Here is a 26,820-nt window from a genome sequence, read left to right on the forward strand (position 1 = left end):
TGGCGCCCACCCTGGCCACTGCCCATCGGCGCCGCTGGTGGATGGCCTGCACCGCGGTGTTGGAAAACCTCCTCTTCTCGGCAGTCCTCCTGGGCTGGGGCTCGCTGCTCATCATGCTCAAGTCGGAGGGCTTTTACTCCTACCTGTGCACGGAGCCAGGTGAGACGGGCGCCTCGGGCTCGGTCGGGGAGGTTCCCGGAGCGGGAGCTTTTGGAGAGGGAGGGCGAGATGGCGGCACAGACCTGGCCCGCGATACCACCTTGCTGCGCAGCGCCCCCCAGCCAGCAAAAGGCCTATTTGCTCCTCATGCAGCTCTCCTGGGTCCATAGCACCGTCCCCGTTTTATGGATGAAAAAACTGAGACTCCCCACAGATCTTCTGACTTGCCCGAGGCCACACAGCTAGGAGCCGTCCTAGAATCAGAACCCTGAGTCCAGGGTATTCCTTCCCCCCCTGGGAACACTGCTGGGCACCTCCGCCCAGGGCCTGGCACATCGCGTGCCTGGCATGAAGCATGTTGCTCCCTGACTGTAGAAAAAGGAACTCCTGACTCAGTGGCTGGGGTGTAACGAGAGAGAGAGGAAGTGGCTTGGCCTCCATCCGGTGGAAGATTCATCTAGAATTTAGATGTTTTTTTAGTCAGATCATTCTGGAGCCTTTTAAAGGCATGTTAGATACCATTTCTTGTCTATTTTTGCTGCTTTATGATTTTCCAACGGACTTTTCCTCCCACAAGCTGTGAGAACGTCTCAGTGGTCTTCTGTCTCCATGGGGGTGAGGGGGAGGAGAAGAGGGGGAACTTATAAAAATGGCACTAGGTCTGTCCTTTCCCTTTGCCACCTCGTTGGTGTTGCCAGAAGCAGGCTGAGGATGCTGGTCTACAAGAAATCAAACCCCCATTCCCACCTTCATACTTCCCAGCCCTGTTTGAAGGTCCTAATCGTTGATGTCAGTAGGTTCAGCCCAACCGTGGAACTCAGGTGACTCCCAATTTCCACCTCCTACCCGCTTCCTAGACAATCTTGATAGGAAGCATTTTCCTCTGCCCTCTTGCTGTCTCCAGCAGTTCACCCTGATTGAATCAGTAATGCCTCTCCCCAGGGCCTTTGTCAGCCCGCCCCTACCCGAGTCCCTTTAGACCAGTGGTTCTCAACCTTCCTAATGCCGCGACCCTTTAATACAGTTCCTCATGTTGTGGTGACCCCCCAACCATAAAATTATTTTCGTTGCTACTTCATAACTGTAATTTTGCTACTGTTATGAATCGTCATGTAAATATCTGATATGCAGGATGTATTTTCATTGTTACAAATTGAACATAATGAAAGCATAGTGATTAATCACAAAAACAATATGTAATTATATATGTGTTTTCCGATGGTCTTAGGCGACCCCTGTGAAAGGGTCATTCGACCCCCAAAGGGTCGCGACCCACAGGTTGAGAACCGCTGCTTTAGACAGAGATAGCCCAAGCTTGACCCCCTGATCACACCACCAGCATGCTTTGTCTTTGGAGAGTTCTTACTTTGAGGGAAGAAAAAGTTTTGAACCAACTCATGTAACTCCATGTAGAGTCCTCCCTGCTTTTCTTCTCTGATCTTCCCAGGATATTCCTGAGTGTTCCAGTCTCTGGGGAGCATAGCTGGAGGGGTTTAGGGCAGGAGAAAGGGAGTGTGTGTGTGTTGGGTGGGGGAGGCGGGGAATGCACAGGCTACTGGCAGGGCAGAGAGTGTATCATTTAGAACCTTTAGCCTTTAGCCACTCAGAAATATTTCCTGATAGCCTGAGGGTTCTTGGCAGAACTTTCCCCATGTCAGCAAGAAATCTTGGGAGATGGGAAAGTCACTCAGACCTTGTTCCTTAACAAGCTTTCTATTCTGTCCAAGAAATGTTAGATTAATGACTCTGGAAGGAACAGGTTGGAGTATTTGGCTCCTCCTCTCCCTCCCTCTCTCCTCCCTTTTAGATCATGACCCTTCCTGCTCGTCTCCCTGGGCTCTCTCAGGCTACACAGAAAGTTTAAAACATAGGAAAAAACGTCATCATCCACAGATGAAGCTTTTATCATCTTGTTCATGCTGGAGGACTGCTATATTCAATTTTTTTTTTTTTTTACCCACTTGGTATTAGAAGGTCAGATTCTAGGGTTCTTCCGAGTTTGTCCACTGATTTAATTTACTTTATGGTATTGGCAGCATTGGGGCTGGTCACTTCATTCCTGCCTCAACCTTGGCTACTTCCTTCAAGTGGGAGGAGTCCTAGAGCTTGTGCCAACCTAGTGCTGAGTTAGTAGTTAAGCCTTTAAGGCTTGACTGGCCCCCCTTGTAACCCAAAGTGAAGATGAAGGTGAAGGGTCAGGATGTGGGTTGAACATCAACCTCTTATCCCATGCCTTTGCCCCTGCTTCTGATTTTGGTTTCTCTGACTCTCTGGCAAACCCTCTGACTCAGCATCCTCCGCGGCAGGCCTGCTGATTCCACACAGCTTATCTCTCTGGCCTCTCTGTTCCTGGCTTCTGGGAGTCCAAGCAGCCTGTGCCTTTCAGGCAGGAATCCCGGTGCGCCTGACTGGGAGTGCCTGGAGGACTCAGGGACAAGGTTTCTGCTGAGGTCTAATATTCTCAAACTGGGTGGATGGCTGCCTTGCAGAGGAGCAGTTAAGCCACTTACTGAATTAGACTTGTGAAAAGGGGACCAGCCTACAGCTGATTGAGATGCAAATCTGTCAGCTTTTTGTTGCTTTGAGGACTGATGCTTTGGTTTGTCCTCTAAAGAAACTTTGCCTGAACCTGTTGAAAGGTTCTCAGAGCTCTTTCTTGGGACTCCAGCCAGAATCTGGCCGCAGACACAGCACTGGTCCCAGCGTGGTGAGGTGGGAGAAGGAAAGAAAGAGCCCCTTTCTCTGTGGCTGCTGAGCTCTTTTTGCCCTGCCGGCTGGACAGTCGGGATTAATGACAGGGCCCGGGGCTAGGCATTTAGGCTTTGCTCCCCAGACCCGTCCCCCTGGTGTGGGCAGGAGACCGACGGGTTCCCAGCCCGGGAGTCATGGGGCTTTTCCAGGACTGCGTCCTTTTGGCCTCTGGGCGGCCACTGTATCCACCCACATCTGACCTCTCTTCATTCTCTCTGTCACTGGGTGGCCCACTTCGGCTGGGCAGCTCGGCCGGTGCTACCTGAGGATATTTATCTCTTCTTTCATCTAACCTGGGCTTTACGTAAACATTATTTTTAAAATGTTTTTATTGGGCCCTGACCAGTTTGGCTCAGTGGATAGACCGTCGGCCTGCGGACTGAAGGGTCCCAGGTTCGATTCCGCTCAAGGGCATGTACCTTGGTTGTGGGCACATCCCCAGTAGGGAGTGTGCAGGAAGCAGCTGAATCGATGTTTCTCTCTCATCCATGTTTCTAACTCTCTATCCCTCTCCTTCTCCCTTCCTCTCTGTAAAAAAAATCAATAAAATATATAAAAAAATGTTTTTATTGGAAAAGGGAAAAAAAGGTAACAAAAAATGTTTTTATTGGTTATTAGAGAGAGAGGAAGGGAGAGGGATAGAGAGATAGAAACATTGATGAGAGAGGAACATCATCGATCGGCTTCGTCCTGCACGCACCCCTCCTGGGGATTGAGCCCTCAACCGGGGCATGTGCCCTGCCCAGGAATCGAACTGGCAACCTCTTGGTTCCTGGGTCGATGCTCAACTACTGAGCCACACCATCCAGGCAGGTACCATTGTTGAGGTGCTGCCTTGGAGAGCAGAGCAGTCCTGGCCCTCAGGGTGTCTGCAATCTGCCAGCATCAAACAAGTCACCGCACACAGGCCTATATCGTTTCCAGTGGTGGTCCGTACTCCAGCGGACAGCAGGGTGCTGGGACTGAGTGACAGTGGTGGTCCGTACTCCAGCGGACAGCAGGGCGCTGGGACTGAGTGACAGTGGAGACCTGATTCAGCTTGGGTAGAAGGGCCTCTTTGGTGTTTAGGCAGAAGTGTGGAGGGTGAGGAGGGTTGAGTCAGGAGAGAAGGGGGCAAGTAGCCCCGAGGCAGACTGCGTGCTGGAGAGGAGGCGAGAAAGGACTGAGAGGGAGTCAGGGAAGCTGCTGGGGAGGCTGGATTTTACTCTCACGGCAAGAGGAAGTGAGGGAGGCAGAGGAGGGTGATCGTTTCACCTCTTAGACTCCTGAAGTGTTGAGGACTTGCCACCTGCTGGGTGGGGTGGGGCCGTGAAGGTGAGAGCCTGAGGAAGTCACAGCCCAGCCCCAGCCATGGACACCAAGGCAGAGCCCAGGTCTGTGCTCTTGGTCTCTACAGTCACTACCTGTGGTGTCGGGGGAGAGCCATACCCTTCACTGAAACGAAACAGGAAGCTGGCCCTCGGGGTTCTGAGAGGCAGAGGGGCTGCCATCACCCAGGGAAACGACCAGGCCTGGTCCCCACCAGGCGGGGCCGAGGCTGCAGATGTGGACAGGAGACATTCTCTGTGGCTTCCAGGCCCTCCCTTTTTTTATTCAAATTGAATTTATTGGGGTAACATTGGTTAATAAAATTATATCGGTTTCAGGTGTACAATTCTATAAAACATCATCTGTATATTTTGTTGTGTTCACCACCCCAAGTCAAATCTCCTTTCATCACCATTTATCCCCCCTTAACCCTCCTCTACCTCCCCCCACCCCCCTCTCCCTCTGGTAATCATCAGGCTGTTGTCTGTGTCTATGAGGGTTTTTTTTCTTCTTAATCCCTTCATCTTTTTCACCAGCCTCCAACCCCTTCCTCTCTGACAGCTGTCAGTCTGTTCTCTGTATCTATTTTGTTTGTTAGTTTATTTTGTTCATTAGATTCCACAAATAAGTGAAATCATATGGTACTTGTCTTTCTCTGACTGGCTTATTTCTCTCAGCATAATATTCTCCAGGTCCATCCATGCTGTTGCAAAGGATAAGATTTCCTTCTTCTTTTTTTTTCTTTATTGATTAACGTATTACATATGTGTTTTTATCCCCCCCCCGCCCCCCGATTTCCTTCTTTTTTTTATGGCTGAGTAATTCCATGTGTAAATGTACCACAGCTTTTTTTATCCACTCATCTATTGATGGGCACTTGAGCTACTTGCAAATCTTGGCTGTTGTAAATAACACTGCAGCCCTGGTCAGTTTGGCTCAGTGGATAGAGCATTGGCCTGCGGACTGAAGGGTCCCGGGTTCGATTCCAGTCAAGGGCACATGTCTGGCTGTGGGTTCGATCCCCAGTGTGGGGTGTGCAGGAGGCAGCCAATCAGTGATTCTTATTATTGATGTTTCTATCTCTCTCTCTCCCTCTCTCTTCTTCTCTGAAACCAATAAAAATATATTTTAAAAAATAACACTGCAATGAACTTAAGGGTGCTTATATTCTTTCGAATTATTGTTTTGAGTGTTTTCAGGTATATTCTCAGAAGTGGAGTCACTGAGTCATAAAGCAATTCCACTTTTTTTTGTTTTGTTTTGTTAATCCTCATCCAAGGATATTTTTCCATTGATTTTTAGAGAGAGTGGAAGGGAGGAGGAGATATACACAGAGAGAGAAATATCCAGTGGTTGCCTCCCGTATGCGACCTGACCGGGGCCAGGGATTAAGCCTGCAACCAATGTACATGGCCTTGACCAGAATCGAACCCATGACCCTTCAGTCTGCAGGCCGATGCTCTGTCCATTGAGCCAAACCAGCTAGAGCAGGCAGTTCCATTTTTTATTTTTTTAGGTAATCCCATACTGCTTTCCACAGTGGCTGCACCAGTCTGTATTCCCACCAACAGTGCATGAGGGTTCCCTTTTTTCCACATCCTTGTCAACAGTTGTTTGTTGATTTATTGATGATAGCCATTCTGATAGGTGTGAAGTGATATCTTAATGTGGTTTTAATTTGCATCTCTCTGATAATAGTGACATTGAGCATCTTTTCATATCTCTTGGCCATCTATATGCCCTCTTTGGAGAAGTGTCTATTCAGGTCCTTTGCCCGTTTTTTAATTGGGCTGTTTGTGTGTTTTGGTGTTGAGTTGTATACGTTCTTTTATTAAAAATTAATTTTAGAGAGAGAGGAAGGGAGGGGGAGAGAGAGAGAGAGTAACATCAATGTGAGAGAGAAACATCAATCGGCTGCCTCCCACACACACACCCAGACCAGGGATTGAGCCTGTAATCTGGACATGCGCCCTGACTGGCAATCACACCTGTGACCTTTTGGTGCGTGGGATGACGCTCCACCAACTGAGTCACACCAGCCCGGGCAAATTGTATAAGTTCTTTATAAATTTTGGATATTAACCCCTTATCAGATGTATCATTGGTGAATATGTTCTCCTATTCAGTGGGTTGTCTTTCCATTTTGTTGATAGTTTTCTTTGCAGTGCAAAAACTTTTTAGTTTGATATAGTCCCATTTGTTTATTTTTTTGTCTGTTTCTCTTGCCCTAGGAGAGATATCAGAAAAAATATTGCTACTAGAAATGTCTGAGATTTTACTGTCTATGTTTTCTTTTAGGATTTTCATGGTTTCAAGTCTTACATTTAAGTCTTTAATACATTTTCTGAAAAATATGTTTTTATTGATTTAAGGGAGAGGGAGAGAGAGAGAGAAACATCGATCAGCTGCCTCCTGTATGCTCCCTACTGTGGATTGAATCCAAAACCAGGGCACGTGTCCTGACCAGGAATCGAACCAGTGATCTCTTGGTGCGTGGGGCAAAGCTTAATCCACTGAACCACACCAATGGGCAAGTCTTTGATCCATTTTGAGTTTATTCTTGTGTATGGTGTAAGAAGGTGGTCTAATTTCATTTTGCACATATCTGTTCAATTTTTCAGCACCATTTATTGAATAGACTACTTTACCCCATTGTATGTTCTTGACTCCTTTGTCAAATATTAATTAACCACAAAGGCATGGGCTCTCTATTCTGTTCCATTGATCTATATGCCTGTTTTTATGCCAGAACTATGCTGTTTTAATTACTATGGCCTTGTAATATGGTTTGATATCAGGTATCATGATTCCTCCAACTTTGTTCTTTCTCAAGATTGCTATGGCTATTTGGGGTCTTTTGTGGTTCCGTGTAAATATTTGTTCTGGTTCTGTGAAATACGCCATTGGTATCTTGATAGGAATTGCATTGACTCTATAGGTTGCTTTGGGTAGCATGGACATTTTAATGATATTATCCATGAACACAGTATATGCTTCCACATATTTGTATCTTCTTCAATTTCTTTCTTCAGTGTCTCATAATTTTCTTCTATTCACTTTGGGCTTTTTTTTTTCTGTAAAGGTAGATTGTTTATTTGAGATTTTTCTTGTTTCTTGAGATAGGCCTATTATGCTATGAATTCCCTCTTAGGACTGCTTTTGCTGTGTCATAAATTTTAAATTGTTGTGTTCTCATTTTCATTGTTTCAAGGTAATTTTTTATTTCTTCCTTGATCTCATTGTTAACTCGTTCATTGTTTAGTAACATGTTATTTAGCTTCCATGTCTTGTGTAATTTTCAGTTTTTTTCTTATGATTGATTTCTAGTTTCACACTATTATGGTCAGAGAAGATGCTTGATACAATTTCAATCTACTTAAATTTTTTGAGACTTTTTCTGCCCTAACATGTGGTCTATCCTAGAAAATGTTCCATGTGCACTTGAAAATAATGTTTATTCTGGTGCTTTGGGATGAAATGCTCTGAAGATATCAATTAAATCCATCTGATCTAGTATATTTTTTAAGGCCGCTGTTTCCTTGTTGATTTTCTATCTGGAAAGATCTATCCATTGATGTCAAAATCCCCTACTATGCCACTATGCCCGAGCTGGGTGGCTCAGTTGGTTGGAACATCGTTTGCACACTAAAAAGGTTGTGGGTTTGATTCCTGGTCAGGGCACATACCTAGATTCAGGTCCAATCCCCGGTAGGGCACATATGGGAGGCAACTGATCTATATTTCTCTCTCTCTTTCTGTTAACAAACTCCTTTAGCTTTTTTTTTAGGGAAGTTTTTTATTTCTCCTTTAATTTAATTTAATTTAATTTATTTATTTTTTTAAAATATATTTTATTGATTATTTTACAGAGAGGAAGGGAGAGAGATAGAGAGTTAGAAACATCGATCAGCTGCCTCCTGCACATCTCCCACTGGGGAGGTGCCCGCAACCCAGGTACATGCCCTTGACCGGAATCGAACCTGGGACCTTTCAGTCCGCAGGCCGACGCTCTATCCACTGAGCCAAACCGGTTTTGGCCTCCTTTAATTTTAAATGATGGCCTTGCTGGGAAAGTAGTCTTGGTTGTAGGTCCTTGCTTTTCATCACTTTGAATATTTCATGCCAATCCCTTCTGAGGCATGAAATGGTCTCCTACACCCAAGGGTCAGTGGTTGATAGCTTTTGAAAACTCACCCTTTCACATTTATTGCTGTGTATTTTGGATTTTTTTTAAAAAGTAGCAATGGGCTCTAACCGGTTTGGCTCAGTGGATAGAGCATCGGCCTGTGGACTGAAAGGTCCCAGGTTCGATTCTGGTCAAGGGCATGTACTTTGGTTGTGGGCACATCCCCAGTAGGAGTTGTGCAGGAGGCAGCTGATCGATGTTTCTCTCTCATCGATGTTTCTAACTCTCTATCCCTCTCCCTTCCTCTCTGTAAAAAAATCAATAAAATATATATTTTTTTAAAAAGCAGTGAGTTCTTAAAAAAAATAAAAAAGTAGCAATGGGTAAGAAAGTCTAAAGGCTGGTGACCACAGCCTTAGGATGTGTCACAGAGAGGAGCTGGTGCCCTTAGCCCTCCCCACCAACCCTGCCCTCCTCCTTCCCATTTCATGACCTAATTTTTCTCCCCCACATCCGCTGCTCACCACTCCTGGTTTCATGGTGTTCTATTCAGGTCCTGTCCAGCTGGGTTGGCTTTCCGGGACCTCGTGGGAAGGTCTTGGGGACAGTCCCATTCTCACCAGGTGACATTAGGTCCACCTGGTATTGCCCCAACTCTGTGACAGCCTTGTGCTCCCAGCATTTTCTTAGAACTGCCTCTGACCCAGGTAGTACAGCATCAGCACAGCCTGAAGGTTAAAAGCAGGAGCTTTGGAGTCTGACAGCCTGGATTCAAGTCCAGTTTCCCCGGGTACTGGCTATGAGACCTTGGCCAAGACACTTAACCTGTTCTGAAATTCCTGGGATACGGTGGGGGTGGGAGGCTGCTAAGTGACACAGGAATGAATAGCATTGAGCACAGCAGCCAGCACACACAGGCACTCTGTGACCACAGTGAAGGCGTTGGCCCTGGCCCACCATCAGGGCCCTCTGACTGTCTGTCCTGCCTCTTGTTTGCTCTGTGTCTGAGGCTGACCTCTCACCTACATCCCCCCTGCTGCACTGGAGATGCTGCTTCCTGTTGCCGGATAGACTAAGGATTTGAGAAAGACGGGAGGTCCTGGGGCAGGGGCCACCAGCAGGGAGGCCCAGGGGCCTGCCCCCAGGGAGGGGGTCCTCAGTGAGCAGCCAGTCCGAAGAGGGCTGCTCAGGAATTCAGAGGGGCTGCTCCAGCCCAGCCCAGGGCCCTTTGCTCCCTTAAGCATCGTCTGGCCGGCTATTCTGGAGGCTCCCACCCCCTTTATTTCCCTGGGATAGGGGGTCACAGCACCCTCTTTTCTCCCCTGCCTTCTCTGTAAAGATTGTGTATGTGAGTGTTCTGTGAGGCCAGACAGTACAGGCATTGTTCTCTCTTCCCCGCCCCTGGGTTTCCTCCTAAGCAGCCTTACGCCTGTTCTCAGCACACTCTGGCCACACCAATTCCTGTCCTGTCCTCTTGGTTCACCTTCCCCAGCTGGGCTGGATCAGGCCGCTCTGGCCTCCCACTGCAGTCACCTGTTTACTAAACAGGTGCAAGTGAGGCGCAGAGCAGGCTGGGCTGGTGAGGGCTGGGCTATGGCTGGGAGAAGAGGGGCACCCCAGGGCCTTGACGCTTCCTGGGTGCTTGTCTGATTGGTGTTTCTCCTGGCCCACAATGGTCCAGGTGGAAGAGGAGCCAAGGAAGAGAAGCAGCCTGGGGGTGACTGTGTGTTTGGGCACCTGCTCCATCTGTTTATTCGTGTGGGAAGTTTTACTGCCAACAAAGCTTCTGGGCTAAAGGATGGTTTAGGTCCCGCTAGGGTGAGGGGCACGCTCATGTTGCTCCATAGGCAGACAAGGGGCCACTCAGACACCTCCACCCACTCCTGGCTCGTGTGTTGCTGGACATCACTGCCTGAGGCAGGAGGGCTGAGGGCCAGGCGGCCCTTTGGCAGGGACTTGTTTAAGCAGAGAAGGCTGGCAGCTCCAAGTAAGGTCCCTGCCTCTGTATGGAGTGGCTCTAGAATGAAAGATGGGAGGGACAGAGACCCTTCCTTCGGCTCTGACCTGTCTCCTCATTAGCCCCCTGTCTAGTTACAGGGGTGACCAGATCTCTCAACTATTCAGATGTTTGCACCCATCCCCCATTATAGCAAATTAGGGAGACTGCCTTGGGTATTGTGCCTTGGGCTTTTATCTTCTCTCTCGGTGAGTGCAGTCCTGGATTTAAGGGTCCCCTGCGGTTCCTCTCTGGGGAACCTGTGGGTAGGGCACCCTGGTGCCTCACTCAGAGAGAGTGCTGCCTCGTTTGCTGGTGTCCCGTCCAGGCAGGGCTCCCTGCCCACAGCAGCAGACCCTGCAGCACTGAGTGCAGCGATGGGCTCTAGACCCTGCGTGGCCACAGTCAGGTCTCACAGGCCAGCAATCCTGGACCCTCCCCTCCCATCCACTGGGTCACACCTGTGCTGGTTTGCTCATATCTGCACGCCAACCTGGAAGTGGCTGTCGTCCCATTTCACCTCCAGTTCCTGTTGCTGCTGGCAGAGCTGACACCTGAAGCCAGTGCCAACCTGTGAAGCAGCTCTGCCTTCCCAGAAGCTGCCCCACAGGGGGCGAGCGGCTCAGGCCGCGGCCACGTCAGTGTGTGTGACAGTGCTGAGTGGATCCCACTGGGCTCAGGTGACCCTGGTTGGCTGTTTTGGTTGCCAGTGTGGTGGGGCCTCTCTGGCCAGCAGCGGGCTGAGTGGGGTGGGAATCTGGCTTGTTAGGTGGTTGTTTTCTTTAATATATGTTTTTATTGATTTCAGAGAGGAAGGGAGAGAGAGAAACATCAATGATGAGAAAGAATCGTTGGTTAGCTGCCTCTTGCACGGCTCCCACTGGGGTTCGAGCCCACAACCCGAGCATGTGCCCTGACTGGGGATCAAACCATGACCTCCTGGTTCATAGGTCACCACTCAACCATTGAGCCACACCTGCTGGACTGGCTTGTTAGGTTTTGTTTCTGTAGCTTCAGGAGGTTAACGTTGTAGCTTTAATCTCCTTAAATCCCCTCTATCTTCAATTTGTATCCACTTATCCTATTTGCTTTTTTCTTTCTTGATCCTTTTGGCCATTGTGATCTGAGCCCATTGTTTTCATTAATTCAGTAAACAACTGCTCTGTAAAGGACCTGAGTAAGGTGTTGGGGACTCAGGTGACCAGAAAACCGTCCCTGCCCTCCAGGCCCCCCAGCCCAGTGGGAGACTAGACACATATTCATGCTACCACATGCACAGTTATGGAACTCTGCTGTGAGTTACTGTGCCGGGCTCTGCTGCCAGTCGGTTGCACCACTACCCCCATCCTGAGCCCCCAATAATAGTAATTATAGTAACTTTCAGCTATTACTTATTGAGCACTTTCTCTGCTTGTGTGAGTTCTAGAATGTCATCTGGATTTTCCTGTCTTCCCTAAAACTCTAGGAGGTAGATACTAATTGTTAGATTATGCCCATTCTACAGATTTAAAAAACTGAGGAAGAGTAAGCATAAGTCATTTCTTCAAGGTCATACGAGTAGGAAGTGGAGGAACCGAAATGGGAACCCAGCACCTCACCCTCGATCAGCGTGCCCCCAGGAGGCCTCTTTGGTTAGAGGTTGGCATATGGCATGATTCACCCGAAGTGCATCCTTTTCCATGACCTTGGGGCAGCCCTGAGAGGCCTGGGCAGGCCTTTGCAGACCTCAGCTTTACAGCCCTGGCGCCAGAGGGCCGCAGTCTGGAGGCTCGCAGTTCTCTGAAGAGAGGCATTTCCTTGTCTCTCCCAGTGTTACCTCCAATCTAATCAGGCCGCTCCTCTTTCTGCAGGATTAGTCAGCATCTCCTAACTAGCAGTCCCAGCGAGGAGCGAGTCCTCAGCTGTGTTCTGGACCTGCCCCCCACCCTCCTGCCTTCAGCTGCCGCAGCACTTTTCCCTTCCTATTCTTGTTGTCTTGCTGCTGGTGGACTTTGGAGAGGGCCATTAAGGGCCAGGGTTATAGTACAGGTGTGGCCTCAGGGACAGCAAATGTGGTGACTCTAGGGAGGAATATTAGAAAGTAAAAGGTCTCAACAAGTGAAAGCAAATAAATTGGGACTATTTTTTAAAATCCTTTCCCAAGGTGTTCTACAACATAGTGTGTGTGGAGGTTGATAGCGTGAAAATGTGCAGGGCAGCGGTAGCATATGGGCTGCATGTTTGAGAAGTCACTGTGCTTAGCAGTAAAGGGGGCCCTGCTCCGAACTGACTGAGGGGAACGCCAGGGCGTTGCAGTGAGACCAGCAGCTGCCCTTCCCAGGTGGCCTAGGGTTGGCTCCTCTGTACTGGCTGCAGTCTGTTTCCGTGGACAGAGCTGCCGAGAAGGCTCTCGCCACCCTGGGGCCTCACTGCCAAGGCTGGGGCCTGCGGTCACTCTAGACTGGGAATAGGTGACTAGAATGGGAATCCCAACCTGGGGCTCATGGGTGCTTCAAGGGACACACGAAGCCCCTGAAATTGTGGGTAAGACTTTGTGGGCATTTTCTGAGTCACGGGAGCATAGCTTTCTCTGTTGGGTTCACCAAAGGATGTACGTCCCCTCCAAAGTTAAGAACCTTCGCATTATCATTCCAGGGGGCTTGGCACATGGACATCCAAGCCTGAGTCCTCAGGAGGCCCAGAGACAACCCCGCCGTTCCCAGTGGGGTGACTGAATGTGCATCTGCCCCTCTGATCTTTGGGAACCCCTGCCATGACCCTGTGATCAGGTTTCTCTCTCTCTGCACTCACAGAGAATGTCACCAACGGCACAGCGGGTGAATCAGAGCAGGAGGAGGAGGTGAGCTGGATGAATGGTTGGCTCAGCTGTAAGGCCCAAGATGAGATGCTAAACTTGGCCTTCACCGTGGGCTCCTTCCTGCTCAGTGCCATCACCCTGCCCCTGGGCATCGTCATGGACAAGTATGGCCCAAGGAAGCTCAGGCTGCTAGGCAGGTAAGTATGTGGGACCCTGGGCTGAGTTCCCCACTGTAGGAATCCTGGTGCCTGCTACCAGGTACACTGTGGAGCTCCCTCAGTGTCCACTCAGAGTTTCTACCCCTTCTGCCACCAAATCAGTAGGTGCTCTGGTCCTTGTGATGTGCCAGTATTGCATACAAAAGGCCCAGGGCCCCAGGCCTGCCTGGGAAGGTCTGGAGTTCTTGTCATTAAGAACACTGGCTTCCACACTCTTTATGACCTTCTACCTCTATCAGAAAAAAAGGTTTTGCAAAATGACTTCTAATATAAGCACATGGAGTTGTCAATTATCTATACATATGCCATTCTTAGTTTTTTATGTGCTTTGTGACACATATACAAACATATAAATTAAAATGGCTGAGATTAAAAGTTGTAAAATAGAAGTCCTAATATTTCCCCTACCATTGGCACCTGTGTGGATCATCAGGTGTACCCTCGGGGGGAGGGGCGGGGGGGTGTCCCTGGTCTGTAAAGTTCCAGTGTGCCAGGCTCAGGGTCAGTCCACCCTCTCAGGCCACGGTCTCCCCTAGCCCGTCCCCTTCGAATGATCATCTCAAAGGGCAGTGGCTTGCAGTGAGCGAGCCCTGTGACCAGAGAGGGAATGGGTGGTGGAACAGTTTCATTCACTTTTTGAGGGGGATTCAGGAGCTGCCACTCATCTCGCCTGTGCCCAGTGTGTCCCGTCCATCCCCTGGCTGAGCGAGCGAGAGAGGGCACAATCCACTCTCACTTCAGAGCCTTGGCCCCCTCCGGTCTGGGGACGGGAAGGGGCAGTGCAGTGTGGTGTTTGCCAGATGTGGCTTCCAGGCTTGAATTCCTGCTTGGGCACTTACTAGTTGGAGACTTTGGAGAAATCAGTTCTTTTTTTCCCTCTCATCAGTAAAATGGGCCAATTATACTCCTTAGAATTGTTAAATTAAATAAAATAGTGCATATAAAATTTCCAGAAACATCTAATACATAGTAAATACTCCCAAATAATAACAATATTAACAACAACAATAAGAAGAAATAATGTATTATCTCTGCTTGTTTTTAGTGCCTGCTTTGCTGTCTCCTGCTTGCTGATTGCATATGGAGCAAGTAACCCAAATTGTGAGGACACTTTTCCTCCACCCTTTTGTCAGGGACTGGGGAGCGTGCCATCTGCTCTAGGACGCTGTGCCAGGCCTGGTGCTCACTGCTCACGTTAAAGGGGATGCTTGTTAGGCCTTTACCCAGTTGCTTATCTCAAATGGGTGGCTGGGTAAAAGAACAATCGCCCCAGACCGATGTCTGAGGGAAGGTCCCAGGGTGTGTGAAACTCCCATCTCATCACCACGCCAGGCCAGTCCGCATGGCCTCATTGATCCAACCTGAGAGGCAAGTTCCAGGAACTAGGCCAGCTGCAGCGGTGTGTGCAGAATTGTCAGCTGTGTCCCTGGAGCTTAGAAGCCACCTGGCCCCCAACCCTGTTCAGGTGAAGCTGTTGCTTCAAGGAAGTTTTGAACAAACACCAAAATAGGACTTGAATTTATTTCACCATCTGTTGATTTGGGGGCAACTTGTATTTTTGGTTTCAGTGAAGCTGCTTCTCACTTGTTGCTCAGGTTAATGGAGAACAGAGGGTGGGGACGCACCTTTTTAAAAGATGTATTTTTATTGATTTCAGAGAGGAAGGGAAAGAGAGAGAGAGAGATCACTGATTGGCTGCCTCCTCCCGCCCCCCACTGGGGATAGAGCCCACAACCCAGGCTTGTGCCCTTGACCGGAATTGAACCCTGGCCCCCTCAGTCGTCAGGCCGACGCTCTATCCACTGAGCCAGACCAGCTAGGGCGGGAGGCCCCTTTTGTAAGAGCCCAAGCCCTGGCCTCCCTGAAGCCCAGCTGCGGTGCCTGATTGTGTGCCTTGTTTTCCTGCAGCTCTCTCTGTGCTCATCTTCATCGCCCTGTCTCTGAACGGCTTTGGCGGGATGTGCATGACCTTCACCTCATTAACAGTGAGTATCCATTTCTTTAAGGCCTCCGTTCAGTCACCGCCTTGTGGCTTTGAGGCAGCTTTTATTGGCTTCAATTTCCTTGTCTTCCACTCGCCTGCGTGTGCCTAGACATCCCAGCACAGAGGGCTGCTGCTGGTGAAACGGCTGGAGAGCAAAGCCAGCCAGCGAGGCCTCCCCAGTGGGAGGCAGGGGTCCTGCAGCACAGCAGAGCACGGCTCTCAGAGAGGCCATCCCTGCCTGCTGGCCGTGGCTTAGGCACTCAGGAAGCCAGCTTGCTAGCCATGTGTCCAGGGAAGACGGGAGCAGGGAGGAAAAAAGCTACCGCCCACTTTCTTTCTCTTATTTTCCATGACAGCCCTGGCGAACAGGGCAACCTAAAAACAAACCTCCCTCGCTCGGAATCTCCCCACCCCTAACCATCGCCTTTGTCCAGAACTGAATGAGAAGCTCAGGGGAGCACACAGGCCACCTCTCCTTGGTTTCTGGGATGCCAGGACACAGAGAGCCCCTCTAGGAAAGGAGAGGTTTTCTCAGGGTGCTGAGCACCCCCTGATCGGTAGCACCAGGGCGCCACGGAAGGTGAGAGAGACTGCAGTAAGGTTCAGGATGAAGGAAAGAAAGCCAAACATGTCTTTCCTGGGAGGAAGAGGGAAGCTCTCCGCAGGCTCGCCCAGTCCGGCAAGGGTGCCTTTCAGAGCTGGCCATTGGGAAAGAAGTGAGAATAATAGGCTCTTCAAAGAGATTTCTGTCCAACAGGAAAGCCTGGCCTGCCTCAGTTTTCCCGAGAAAAAGTTTTTATGATATAATACCTACCATCACCTTTTGTAGGATACTCTGGTTTCTGATTTCTCTTTCCACAAAGGAGTCAGGAGTTGGGGGGCCCTTGTTTAGCTGTGCGGGACCGGGGTCTGCTGGTCTTCCTGCAAGGAAGCTTGAATAGGTGCTGGCACCTCCGTGACCCCGTGTCTGCAGGCTGTGAGCCAGAGGCCACAGGCCCAGTATGTCCTCTGGTCACCCTTCCTACACTTGGCCTTGTTAACTTTACCCTGGTGGGAAGGACAACTGTCTGGGTCTGGGTCCTGGGAATGGAATATTCAGCGGCATCTCTAGGTGAGAAAGGCCATGGCACAGGGCCATGTATGCGGTGTGCTCGGGGAGCGGGTAGAACACACAGGTCTGGGGACTCTGGTTGCCCTGCTCCGGTGGTATGAGAGAGATTGGGTTTGTACCCTTTCGTGCATTTTTATTTTGATTTTTTAACCAGGTAGATTAAAGAAAAGAAATATGTTCCCTCCCCCCACTCAAATACCCAGAGGTCAATAAATGTCGAAACTGTAGGAAATCTGTTAGAACTGCCAAATTCCACTAAGTTGTGTAAACTGTGTAACAGGAGTCATGGTTCTGTTTGTTCTTTGACAGCATGAAAATTATCAACTCTTTCATCAAAAGGAAAATTAAAAACCTGGCAGCACCCCTCATGTTAGTCACTCTATGCCTATGTCATGGCAGTTATGAATTTTGGGATAAGAGAAAGAGATGGTCCTTGAACTTGAGGAGTTTATGCTCTGAGATGCAGAAAGATGCTTTACTGTGATAAAGCATAAGAGAAACGGATAAAAACCGCCATGCCACGAATCCTCTCTAAGAAAGCCTTTAAAATGAACTTGTAGTTGTCTAAGAAAACTTTAGGAAGCTATTAAGCTCATAAAGATCTGTTTTCTTTTTTAAATTATAAAACAAACATGTTCTTATTTTAAAAAGTTAATATTTTTTTTTTTTTGGTTTAAATATATTTTATTGATTTTTTTACAGAGAGGAAGGGAGAGGGATAGAGAGTTAGAAACATTGATTAGAGAGAAACATCGATCAGCTGCCTCCTGCATACTCCCTACTGGGGATGTGCCCGCAACCCAGGTACATGCCACTGACCGAAATCGAACCTGGGACCCTTCAGTCCCCAGGCCGACACTCTATCCAGTGAGCCAAACCGGCCAGGCAAAAGTTAATATTTTCTAAGTATAAACTATAGACTGTAAAATTTTATAAGCCCACCTTTATCATTTTAGAATGTATCTCTTCAGTATTTAAAAAGAACCCGCAGATACCAATGTTATTCTTTTTTAAAAAGAAATACTGTTGCCCTAACCGGTTTGGCTCAGTGGATAGAGCATCGGCCTGCAGACTGAAGGGTCCCAAGTTCGATTCCAGTCAAGGGCATGTACCTTGGTTGCAGGCACATCCCCAGTAGGTGTGCAGGAGGCAGCTGACGGATGTTTCTCTCCCATCGATGTTTCTAACTCTCTGTCCCTCTCCCTTCCTCTCTGTAAAAAATCAATAAAATATATATTAAAAAAGTAAAAAGAAATAAAAAGAAATACTGTTACAACTTGCCCTTTTCTTTTTTTCTTTTTTAAATATATTTCTTTATTGATTTCAGAGAGGAAGGAAGAGGGAGAGAGAGATAAAAACATCAGTGATGAGAGAGAATCATTTATTGGCTGCCTCTTGCACGCCCCTGACTGGGGATCGAGCCCGCAACCCAGGCATGTGCCCTTGGCCAGAATCGATCCTGGGACCCTTCAGTCCGCAGGCCGACGCTCTATCCACTGAGCCAAACCGGCTAGGGCTTTCTTTCTTTTTTAAATATATTTTTATTGATTTCAGAGAGGAAGGGAGAGGGAGATAGAAACATCAATGATAAGAGAGAATCATTGATCGGCTGCCTCCTGCACTCCCCACCCCGGGCACTGAGCCTGCAACTCAGGGATGTGCCCTGACCGGGAATCGAACCGTGACTTCCTGGTTCATAGGTCGATGCTCAACCACCGAGACACACTGGCCAGGCACAACTTGCCTTTTTCACTTAACAATGTATTTTTTTACATCTTTTCCTGCCAGTGCTTAGAAATCTACCTTATTATTTTAAGCTCTTGAGATCTACCTCATTATTAAAGAGTTCCATGTAATTCTATAATACGGATATACCATAATTTATTTAACCAGCTTCCTACTAATGGACACTTGGGTTTGTTTCCAATTTTTCTGATTTATGATGCTGCTGAAGTGAACGTTCCTGTACATATATTTCTGTAAAATAACTTCCTGGAAGTGGGATTGCTGGGCCGCAGGATCAGTGTGTTTGAAATGTTAACGGATACTGTCAAGTGGTCTTTCCAAAAGTTTATACTGTCTGTACATGATACCATCCTACCCTCGAATATGAGAGTGCCTTTTTCTCCACACCCCTTCCAGTACCCTGTCATTAGTCTTTCAAACACTAGCCCATCTGATCTGGTAAAACATGATATTCCATGATTTAAAATTTTTTTTCTTTAATGGTTAGTAAGACGGAGCATCTTTTCACCTCTTATTTGTGGTGGTTTGTATTCTGTGAAGTGCTGCTTTGTGTCTATTTTTCTACAGGATTACCTTTCATATGCAAAACCATTAGCTCTTTCTGAGTGAGCAAGGGGTCTTCCCCAGGGTTTTCAGGCTTCTGTGTGGTCTGTGAATAAGCCTGAGGAGGGCTGTGCTCTCCCTTGAGATTATATGCAAACAGTGTGTTCATGCTCCGCAGGTGCATTTTTCTGCGGGAGGGTCCATTGCTTTCAGCAACCTCTAGGTCTCTGTGGAGGCCAAACGCACGCAGCGGGGGTGTTCCTACCAACGTCTCACTTCCACTGGGAGGTAAAAGGCCACACAGGCCAGATAGTGACCAGGCAAGAAAACCATTTGATCGGCACTTACTAGTAAAGTGTTTGGATAGCAGGGACCTATTTAAGGAGGGCTGGTGGCTGGTCCTCTAAGGTCCCCATTCTTGGGTCTAGAACACACAGACCAGCACACTGCGACCCCAGGCCAAATGGAGGCCACTCCAGGGAAGTGGGTGTTGTGAACCGTTTTATTGGTACACAGCCACGTCCACATTTCTTTTGTGCAGTGGCTGCAGAATGAATTAGTTGTACAGAGACTATATGGCCTGTAAAACCGAAAATGTTTTCTGTCTGGCCTTTTACAGAAAAAGTTTGATTTGAGAGGCACCAAGAAGCTGCTTAATCACTATCTTCTGTGGGAAGCGGGGAGGGGGCTGACACACCTCTCACCCCACATCCCGCTGACCCTACCCCCTTCTAGTTACACAGGCCAACTCCCTAAGCACTTTTCCTGAAGTGCTTTTTTGTTTTGTTTTATTTTGTTTTGTTTTGTTTTGTTAATTCTCACTTGAGGATATTTTTTCCATTGATTTTTAGAAAGAGCGGAAAGGAGGGGAGAGACAGAGAGTGAAACATCAGTGTGAGAGAGACCCATCGATTGGTTGCCTCCTGCACATGCCGAGGAGGGCTGGGGATCAAGCTTGTTTTTTTGGTTTTTGTTTTTCTGAAGCGCTTTTTAAGTCCTCTCCTTCCCCTCCACGGCTGCTCCTGGCCTGAGGCTTCTCCGTGGGCATCCTCCTGTCTCCTGAGGCCTCAGATGAGGGCTCCCATGCTGCTCCTCCTCCAGAGCAGACCCTGAAAGGGGGCTGAGCAGCAGGTCAGCAAGGGCAGGCCTGGAGCTCTTGGGCAATGAGCTAGGGCTGGCCGCAGCTTCTGCTGAGCGGAGCCGAGTCTCGTCCTGACACGGCCCAGGCCTTTAAAAAGCAGAACTGTCAGGAGCAGTTCCCCAGACGCCGAGCTAGCAGCACATGGCACTTTCTGTTTGTGTCTCCCGCCCATATTCCAATTTGGGGGACAAAGGAGTCTTCAGGGTCGCCTTTAGGAGCATCTGAATCAAGTCTACAACTGCGGTGGGGCCGTGGATAATTGCTCCATGATAACCTGGGAATTGGGGGGATGTGTTGTCATGGAAACCTTACTTTGGGGACTTTCTGAGTCCCAGTGGGCTTAGTGTTGCATGGGTTGTGGTATAAAGATGTACAGGCCCTGTAAGCTGTTACCTCAATTGGTGGAGAGGGGCCCCAAATTGGCAAAATTGCCTTTCCCCACAGGCCAGGATGGGTTGGCAGGTAGGCCTCCTTCACAGAGCCCAAGAGGTCTGCCCATGGGCGATCCTTTCCTCGGAGCGGGGTGGGGCTCAGAGGGCCAGGGGAATCCATACCAGGGGGCTACCTGACGGCCAGCACTGGGCTCCCAGGTCCCTGCAGCAGAGGGTGATGTCCTTAGGGGAGGGTGCCAGGTCGTTCGAGGGGTGCAGAGCACTCCCCAGGTGCCGAGCCTCATCCTCCGCCCCCTGCCCCCACCTGGACAGCACACTTTGGTCTGTTTGCTCAGTGCTTTGCATTTGTACAACCCTTTAACTCGCTTCATCGGCCGGAGCACAAATACCAGCCAGGGCTGAGCCGGCGTCTTTGGGTCGCCACCCCACAATCCAGGGCCTGGGTTGCTTAGAGATGGGAGCAGATGCAGCCAACATTGTGGACATGTCTTTTACACTTCATTACTCTGACCCCTGTCCGTGTGGGCAGGACGGGGAGTTCTGAGCTGAAACCCTCACAGAAAAGTGATTACAAAACGTTGCCAGGCTCCTTGATGAAAATTTTCTCTGAGGGCTTTTCCTATTTGATTCAGTGAAGTCTGACTTTGAACCTGAGGAAGAAATGATCCCATGGTAGTGAGGATCTGAGTCTGAAGGAAACAGAATAAACATCCCTCTGGCAAAACCTGAGAGAGGAGGGAAGGATTGGGATGCAGCCATGAAGCAGGTGTCCCATGAGGGGTTGGAGATTAGCATTCTGCTCAACTGACCTGTTTCTACGGGACACGGTCAGCTCGGTCAGCTCTCCGGGAGCCCAGGGGCCAGGTGAGCAGGACTCGCCCAGAGCCGGAAGCCCGTTCTCCCTCTCCGTTTCTGTTCTGTGCCTTGTGAACCCAAAGCAGTCAGCTGATAGCCACTGGCCTGGGAAAAATTCACCCATCGAGGGTTCCGCATTGTGAACTTGCTTCAGCATGTGACAAGTTCAGGGGTGGACAGAAAGTGTAGTGGGGGCACCGGCAGGGCTGGACCTGGCTGGGAAGGCAGATGAGGTGGCCGGGGGAGTGGAGGCCCTCCTCCCACCCCTTCAGCAGTGAAGCGGAAAGGTGACCAGAGCGCCTGCTCCTGACATTAAGTGTTTGGAGCTGCCAGGTGGTTTGGGGTTAGGAAATAGCTCGGCTTTGCTGAGTCTGCTTGTCTAGACTGGTACCTGGATCCTGGCCTGTACAGGTTGTACGGAGCTCTGGGTGTGTACACCAGCCACTTGAGGACAAGGCTCACCTCTGGAAGGGGCCTGAGGGCCAGCATGCCAGCCTCCACCCAGGCTGCACGTGGCAGCTCCCCAAGGGCCAGGGTGTGCCCCAGCTGGTGGGCTCAGGAAGCCACAAATGTGGAAAGTCAGTGTCAGGTGGCTACACAGGGGCCCTTCTGTCCCTGCCTACCAGCAACCCCAAGGGCTGTCTTGGGGGCCCCTGGGTGGAGAGACATCTTAGAGGATCTTCTAGGGAAGACAGCCCATCCTCACCGCCCTGCAGCCTCGGCCCCTGGAGACTCTCATCTAGTAGCCTTGCTCTGTGGCCAGAAATCCAGGGGGGGCCGCCTGCAGCTGCTGTTTTCCCCTCTGGGAAGGTCACACAGCCCAGGCCTGTTTCCCGGGCAGCTGAGGGGCTGAGAGAATGAGTCACCAACAGCATCCCCTGGGAGGGAGCACAGAGCCCACTGCAGCCCTACCCTCGCAGGCAGGGGTGGTGGTGGAAGCACTCAGAGCTGGGGGACGGGCCTGCACTCCCCGCACCTGTGAGTGCAGTGAATCCTGAGTCAGGAAACAGTCTCTGTTGAGTGTTTTCCCCGCGTCTGTCATTGCAGCACGGCTCCGGCTTCCTTCTTGGCAGCCGAGCTGGCTCTTCCCCTCCACCTGGCCCTTGACGCCCACACTAGAGCACTCTGCTCAGGACTCAGCCATCACTCCATCACCAGGCTTCTGAGCAGCCATTATGTGCAGCTGAGGTCGAGCAGAGGCAGAGGAGGGAGAGAAGGAGGAAGGAGAGGCGTGGAGACCAGGGGGAGGAGGAGACTCAGGTGGGAAGATGAAACAGCAGAGTCCACGTGATGGTGTTGCCCAGGACCATGGGAGGTCAGCCAGGGAAGGTCAGGGGGTGGGGAGGAGCCGATGGGTCTAACAGGAGGATCAGAGGAAGAGCAGACAGACGCTGCACAAGGAACACAGACGCATGAGAGGTGTGAGGGTCTTTGCTTTGGGGCCCAACTGAAGTGTGTACAGAGCAGCCCAACAGTTGTGCACATAAACTTGACCTGCTTTGGATCCCAAATTTGACCCTTACCAGCTTGGGGGTGTTCCATGACTTTTCTAATCCTAAAGTGTTTTAACCATTATGTGAGGTTAAAAAGTGATACCTGCCCCATTACGGTTGTTTGGAGGTTTGTTTTTTAATTTAAAAAATATATATATTTATTGATTTCAGAGAGGAAGGGAGGAGAGAGAGATAGAAACATCAGTGATGAGAGAGAATCATCGATCGGCTGCCTCCTGCACGCCCCACACTGGGGGTCGAGCCCTCAACCTGGGCATGTGTCCAAATCGTGACCTCCTGGTTCATGAGTTAATGCTCAACCACTGAGCCACGCCAGCTAGGCCTGTTTGGAGGGTTTTTAAGATAATATATACAGTAGATATTACAAATAGTTGCTATTATAATGATGCCATTATATTATAATAACATATTATTATATTAATATAATCATGCTATATATTATTATATACCACCACTTAATAATAAGGAAAATCCTTTGATCATGCCGCCCCTGGGCACAACAAATGGGGAAATTTCTGGCAGGCAGGACAGCTTTGGGAGGAAGGGAAGGAAGTGGCTTAAAAGATCACACAATTAGTATTAACATTTAAAAATAATCAGTGTCCACAGGGAAACCCTCTCTTCTGCTGTGCTTGTTATGCTTCTGTGTCCACGGCTGCCAGGATGTTTATGCTTTGGGTTTCATTGGTCAAGGTCATTCTTGATGTTCTTTTCAGAGAGATTTCACCTGACAGAAATGCTAAAAGCTGAAAAACACTTTGACTTCCTCTTTCAACACTTCTGTTGGTAAAAAAAGCCATGAACTAAGAAGTTAAATGGCAAACTAGGAAAACATACCTGCAGTGTATGAATAAACTGTGACTGCCATATATATAAAGAGCCTAATCAAAATCAATATAAAAATATTAACATCCTTATGGGGGAAAAAGGACAAATGGAGAATATAAATGACTTTTAAAACTGTAGAAAAACATTCAAAGTCAGTAATTAAATAAATGTATGTTTTTTAAATTTTAAAGTTTTCTTAGTCATGGAAAATTTAAGTATATATGGTATTGGAGAGAATAGTACAATGAACCCCACAGACCCATCTTGCAAGTTCAACAATTAATCAGCTCATGGCCATTCCTGTTTCATTTCTGCCTCCACCCACCATCCAGATTACTTAGAAACAGACATCAGTCACTAATTCATTTCATTCATATCCTCAAAGAAATGGATTTTACCACAGCAGGATATTGGTGAAGTGGCAAATATTAAAAATAATGGTAATGAACAATGTTGGAATGGCTACAGTGAAACAGGCACTCTACTATGCTGCTGGTGGGAAAATCGATTGGTATAAGTGTTCTAGAAGGCAATTTGGCACAGAGTATGACAACTGATTCTCTTTCGGGACTTTATCTTAAGGAAATAATAGCTATATGCACATATATTTATCTTCAAAGATGTTCATTTAAGGATGCTCATTGGTTGTTGATGATAAAAATTAAAAAGGCCCTGAGGGCCCGGCTAGTGTGGCTCAGTGGTTGAGCATTGACCTATGAACCCAGAGGTCTTGGTTCAATTCCCGGTCAGGGCACATGCTCAGGTTGCAGGCTCCATCCCAGTGTTGGGTGTGCAGGAGGCAGCCGATCGATGATTCTCTCTCATCATTGATGTTTCTATCTCTCTCTCCCTCTCCCTTCCTCTCTGAAATCAATAAAAATATTTAAAATAAATAAATAAATAAAAGGCCCTGAGGCCCAACCTCAAAGAAATGCATAAAGTATGGACCAGATAGTCATTACAAACTATGTTGAAGATGAATATGAAATTAGAAAACATTTATAATATAGCAAAAAAGAAAAAGTTTATAAAACAATATTTAGCATATGATCCCAATTTTGTTATAAAGTTATAGGTATTTATAGGAAAAAAGTTAAAGGGAAATATATCGAAATGGTCACATGGTTATATCAGGGTGTTTTTTATTTTATCCTTTATGTATACTTCGTTTCAAATGTTTTACAGTGGACATGCATTGCTCTTCTAACCAGGAAAAAAGAACCATAATTTAAAATACAAGATGTTGATGTTGGGAACACTGAGTGGTATGGTTTGCCCTGAGGCTCTATGTTCCCCTGGTAATGACCCTGCTGACCAAAATAACATGTTGGGGAGAATGGGAAGGCCTCTTCGCGTTCTGTTCTTCCCTGTCCTGGCCTGGATCTAGTTGTGGGGAGAAGACTCCAGAAGGTCAGAGTTGCATATTGGCCCCAAACCCCTGTTGTTCCGTTGGCCTGTAGCCTGGGTTAGGGTTAGGGCACGCTGGAGCTTAAGGACAAAGGGAAGGGGCTAGCTGCCTGCTTCCCTGGAGTATCCCGTAGCCTGTTGACAAGTTTGAGCTTTGTGCCTAAGGGGGACTGCACCAACAAAAGGGTCCCCCTGGCCTGACTCTGCACCAAGTGGCCTTTGCTACACCAGGCTCCTGTCCTCCATTTACTCTTCTGGTGGATTCTGAGCCCTCTTGGATCCTTTTCTTCCTTCGCCTGCCCTGGCTGGAGTGGCATTCCAGGTGGGAAGAGTTCCCCCCTTCCGGACAAGCAGAACTAGTCTTTGGATTCTCCCTGGGGCTGATATGGCCCCGGATGCCTCCCCTCCACGCTGCCTGGCTGGAGTAGCCAGCATGGAGAAGCCAAACTATGTGAGCCCAGGAGCTGAGGCATGTCCTCTGAATCACAGCATTCCTGGGGGCATGTGTGCCCAGTCAGATTGGGTGCCATAGTGCTCCCCTGGGTGTGCCTAGGCGCTCACGAGCACGTCGATTTCCTCTGTCTCCTGTTGGGGGATTTCCACCTGCCCCTTGTTCTCCTCTGACCCTCGCTGAGAAGCCTGAGTGGACAGAGGATCCACTCTACGCGGGGCTGGAAGAAGAGCTTTGTGTGCTGGGGACTCTCTGGGGAGCCTGGATAGCCCGCTTGGCCTCATGTCTTATGCTATAGACTTATTCATGTTCCTTTTTTTTTTCTTTTAAGACTTTTTATTGATTTTTAGAGAGAGAGGAAGGGAGAGGGAGAGAGAGAAAGAGAAACATTGATGTGAAAGAGGAACATCGACCGGCTGCCTCCTGCACGCTCCCTACAGGGGAATCAAGTCCCCAACCTGGGCACGACCCGGACTGGGCATCGAACCAGCAACCTTTCTGTGCAAAGGACGACGCCCAACCAACTGAGCACCACACCCGCCAGGGCTCGTGTTCCTCTTTAATTCTGGGATCCGAAACATTTGAATTCCTTATTCATGTTTGTTTGTTTTTTTAACAGTGATAGAGACGTAATTCATATACCATGTAATTCACCTAAAGTATACAATTCACTGGTTTTTATTGTATTCACAGTTGTGTAGTTATCAGCATAATTAATTATATCGCCCCAAATGGAGACCCAGTACCCATTAGCATTTCCTCCCAGCTTCCTCTACGCCAGCCCTAGGCAACCACCGATCTATTCTCTGTCTCTCTGGGTTTGCCTCGCCTGGACTTTCCATATACATGCAATCATACAACATGTGGTCTTTTGTGACTGGTTTCTTTTCACCACGTATGTTTTCGTAAGGTTCATCCATGTTGTACTATGAGTCAGTACTTCACTTCTTTTTATGGCTGGCTAATAATGCTCTTGTGTGGGTATACCACATTTTGTTTACCCATTCATTCATTGATGGACATTGAGATTGTTTCCACTTTTGGGATATTATGACTAAGGCTGCTCTAAGCATTCCTGTGCAAGTTTCTGTGTGGCTATTGTTTAATTTCTCCTGGATGTCTACCTAGGAGTGAAATGACTGGGTCATAGGATAACTCTGTTTAACTGTTGGAGGTACTGCCAAAACTATTTTCCAGAGTGGCCGCACCAGTCTACATTTCCACCGGTAGTGTGAGGGCTCCGGTTCCTCTGGATCTTCACAACAATTGTTATTAGCTAATTTCTTTTTATTGTAGCTGCACTAGAGGGCATGAATTAGTATCTCGTTGTGGTTCGGATTCCTATTTCCCCTATGATTGATGACATTGAATAAATCTTCATGAGCTTATTGTCTATTTGTATATTTTTTGGAGAAATGTCTATTCAGATCTTTTGCCCATTTTAAAAATAGGTAATTTATCTTTTTATGATTGAGTTGTAGGAGCTCTTTATA

General features: G+C 48.4%; 1 protein-coding gene across 3 annotated transcripts in view; it reads left to right on the plus strand.

Annotated features, from left to right (window-relative positions):
• The first annotated feature begins 6 nt into the window (after positions 1-6).
• Positions 7-26,820, plus strand: part of SLC43A2 (solute carrier family 43 (amino acid system L transporter), member 2) — a 40,774-nt gene continuing 13,960 nt past the window's right edge. For 2 of the 3 annotated variants that reach the window (XM_014529437.1, XM_014529442.1), the window contains exons 1-4: positions 7-159; positions 13,109-13,334; positions 14,401-14,456; positions 15,264-15,340. In XM_014529437.1, coding sequence (XP_014384923.1) covers positions 42-159; positions 13,109-13,334; positions 14,401-14,456; positions 15,264-15,340 — 477 coding nt within the window. In that variant the 5' untranslated portion in view covers positions 7-41. The remainder of the gene's footprint in view (positions 160-13,108; positions 13,335-14,400; positions 14,457-15,263; positions 15,341-26,820) is intronic. The other variant, XM_014529448.1, reaches the window with a different exon arrangement.

The sequence above is a fragment of the Myotis brandtii genome, unplaced genomic scaffold (assembly GCF_000412655.1).
Source record: "Myotis brandtii unplaced genomic scaffold, ASM41265v1 scaffold1167, whole genome shotgun sequence".
In the NCBI taxonomy this organism is placed as follows: Eukaryota; Metazoa; Chordata; class Mammalia; order Chiroptera; family Vespertilionidae; genus Myotis; species Myotis brandtii.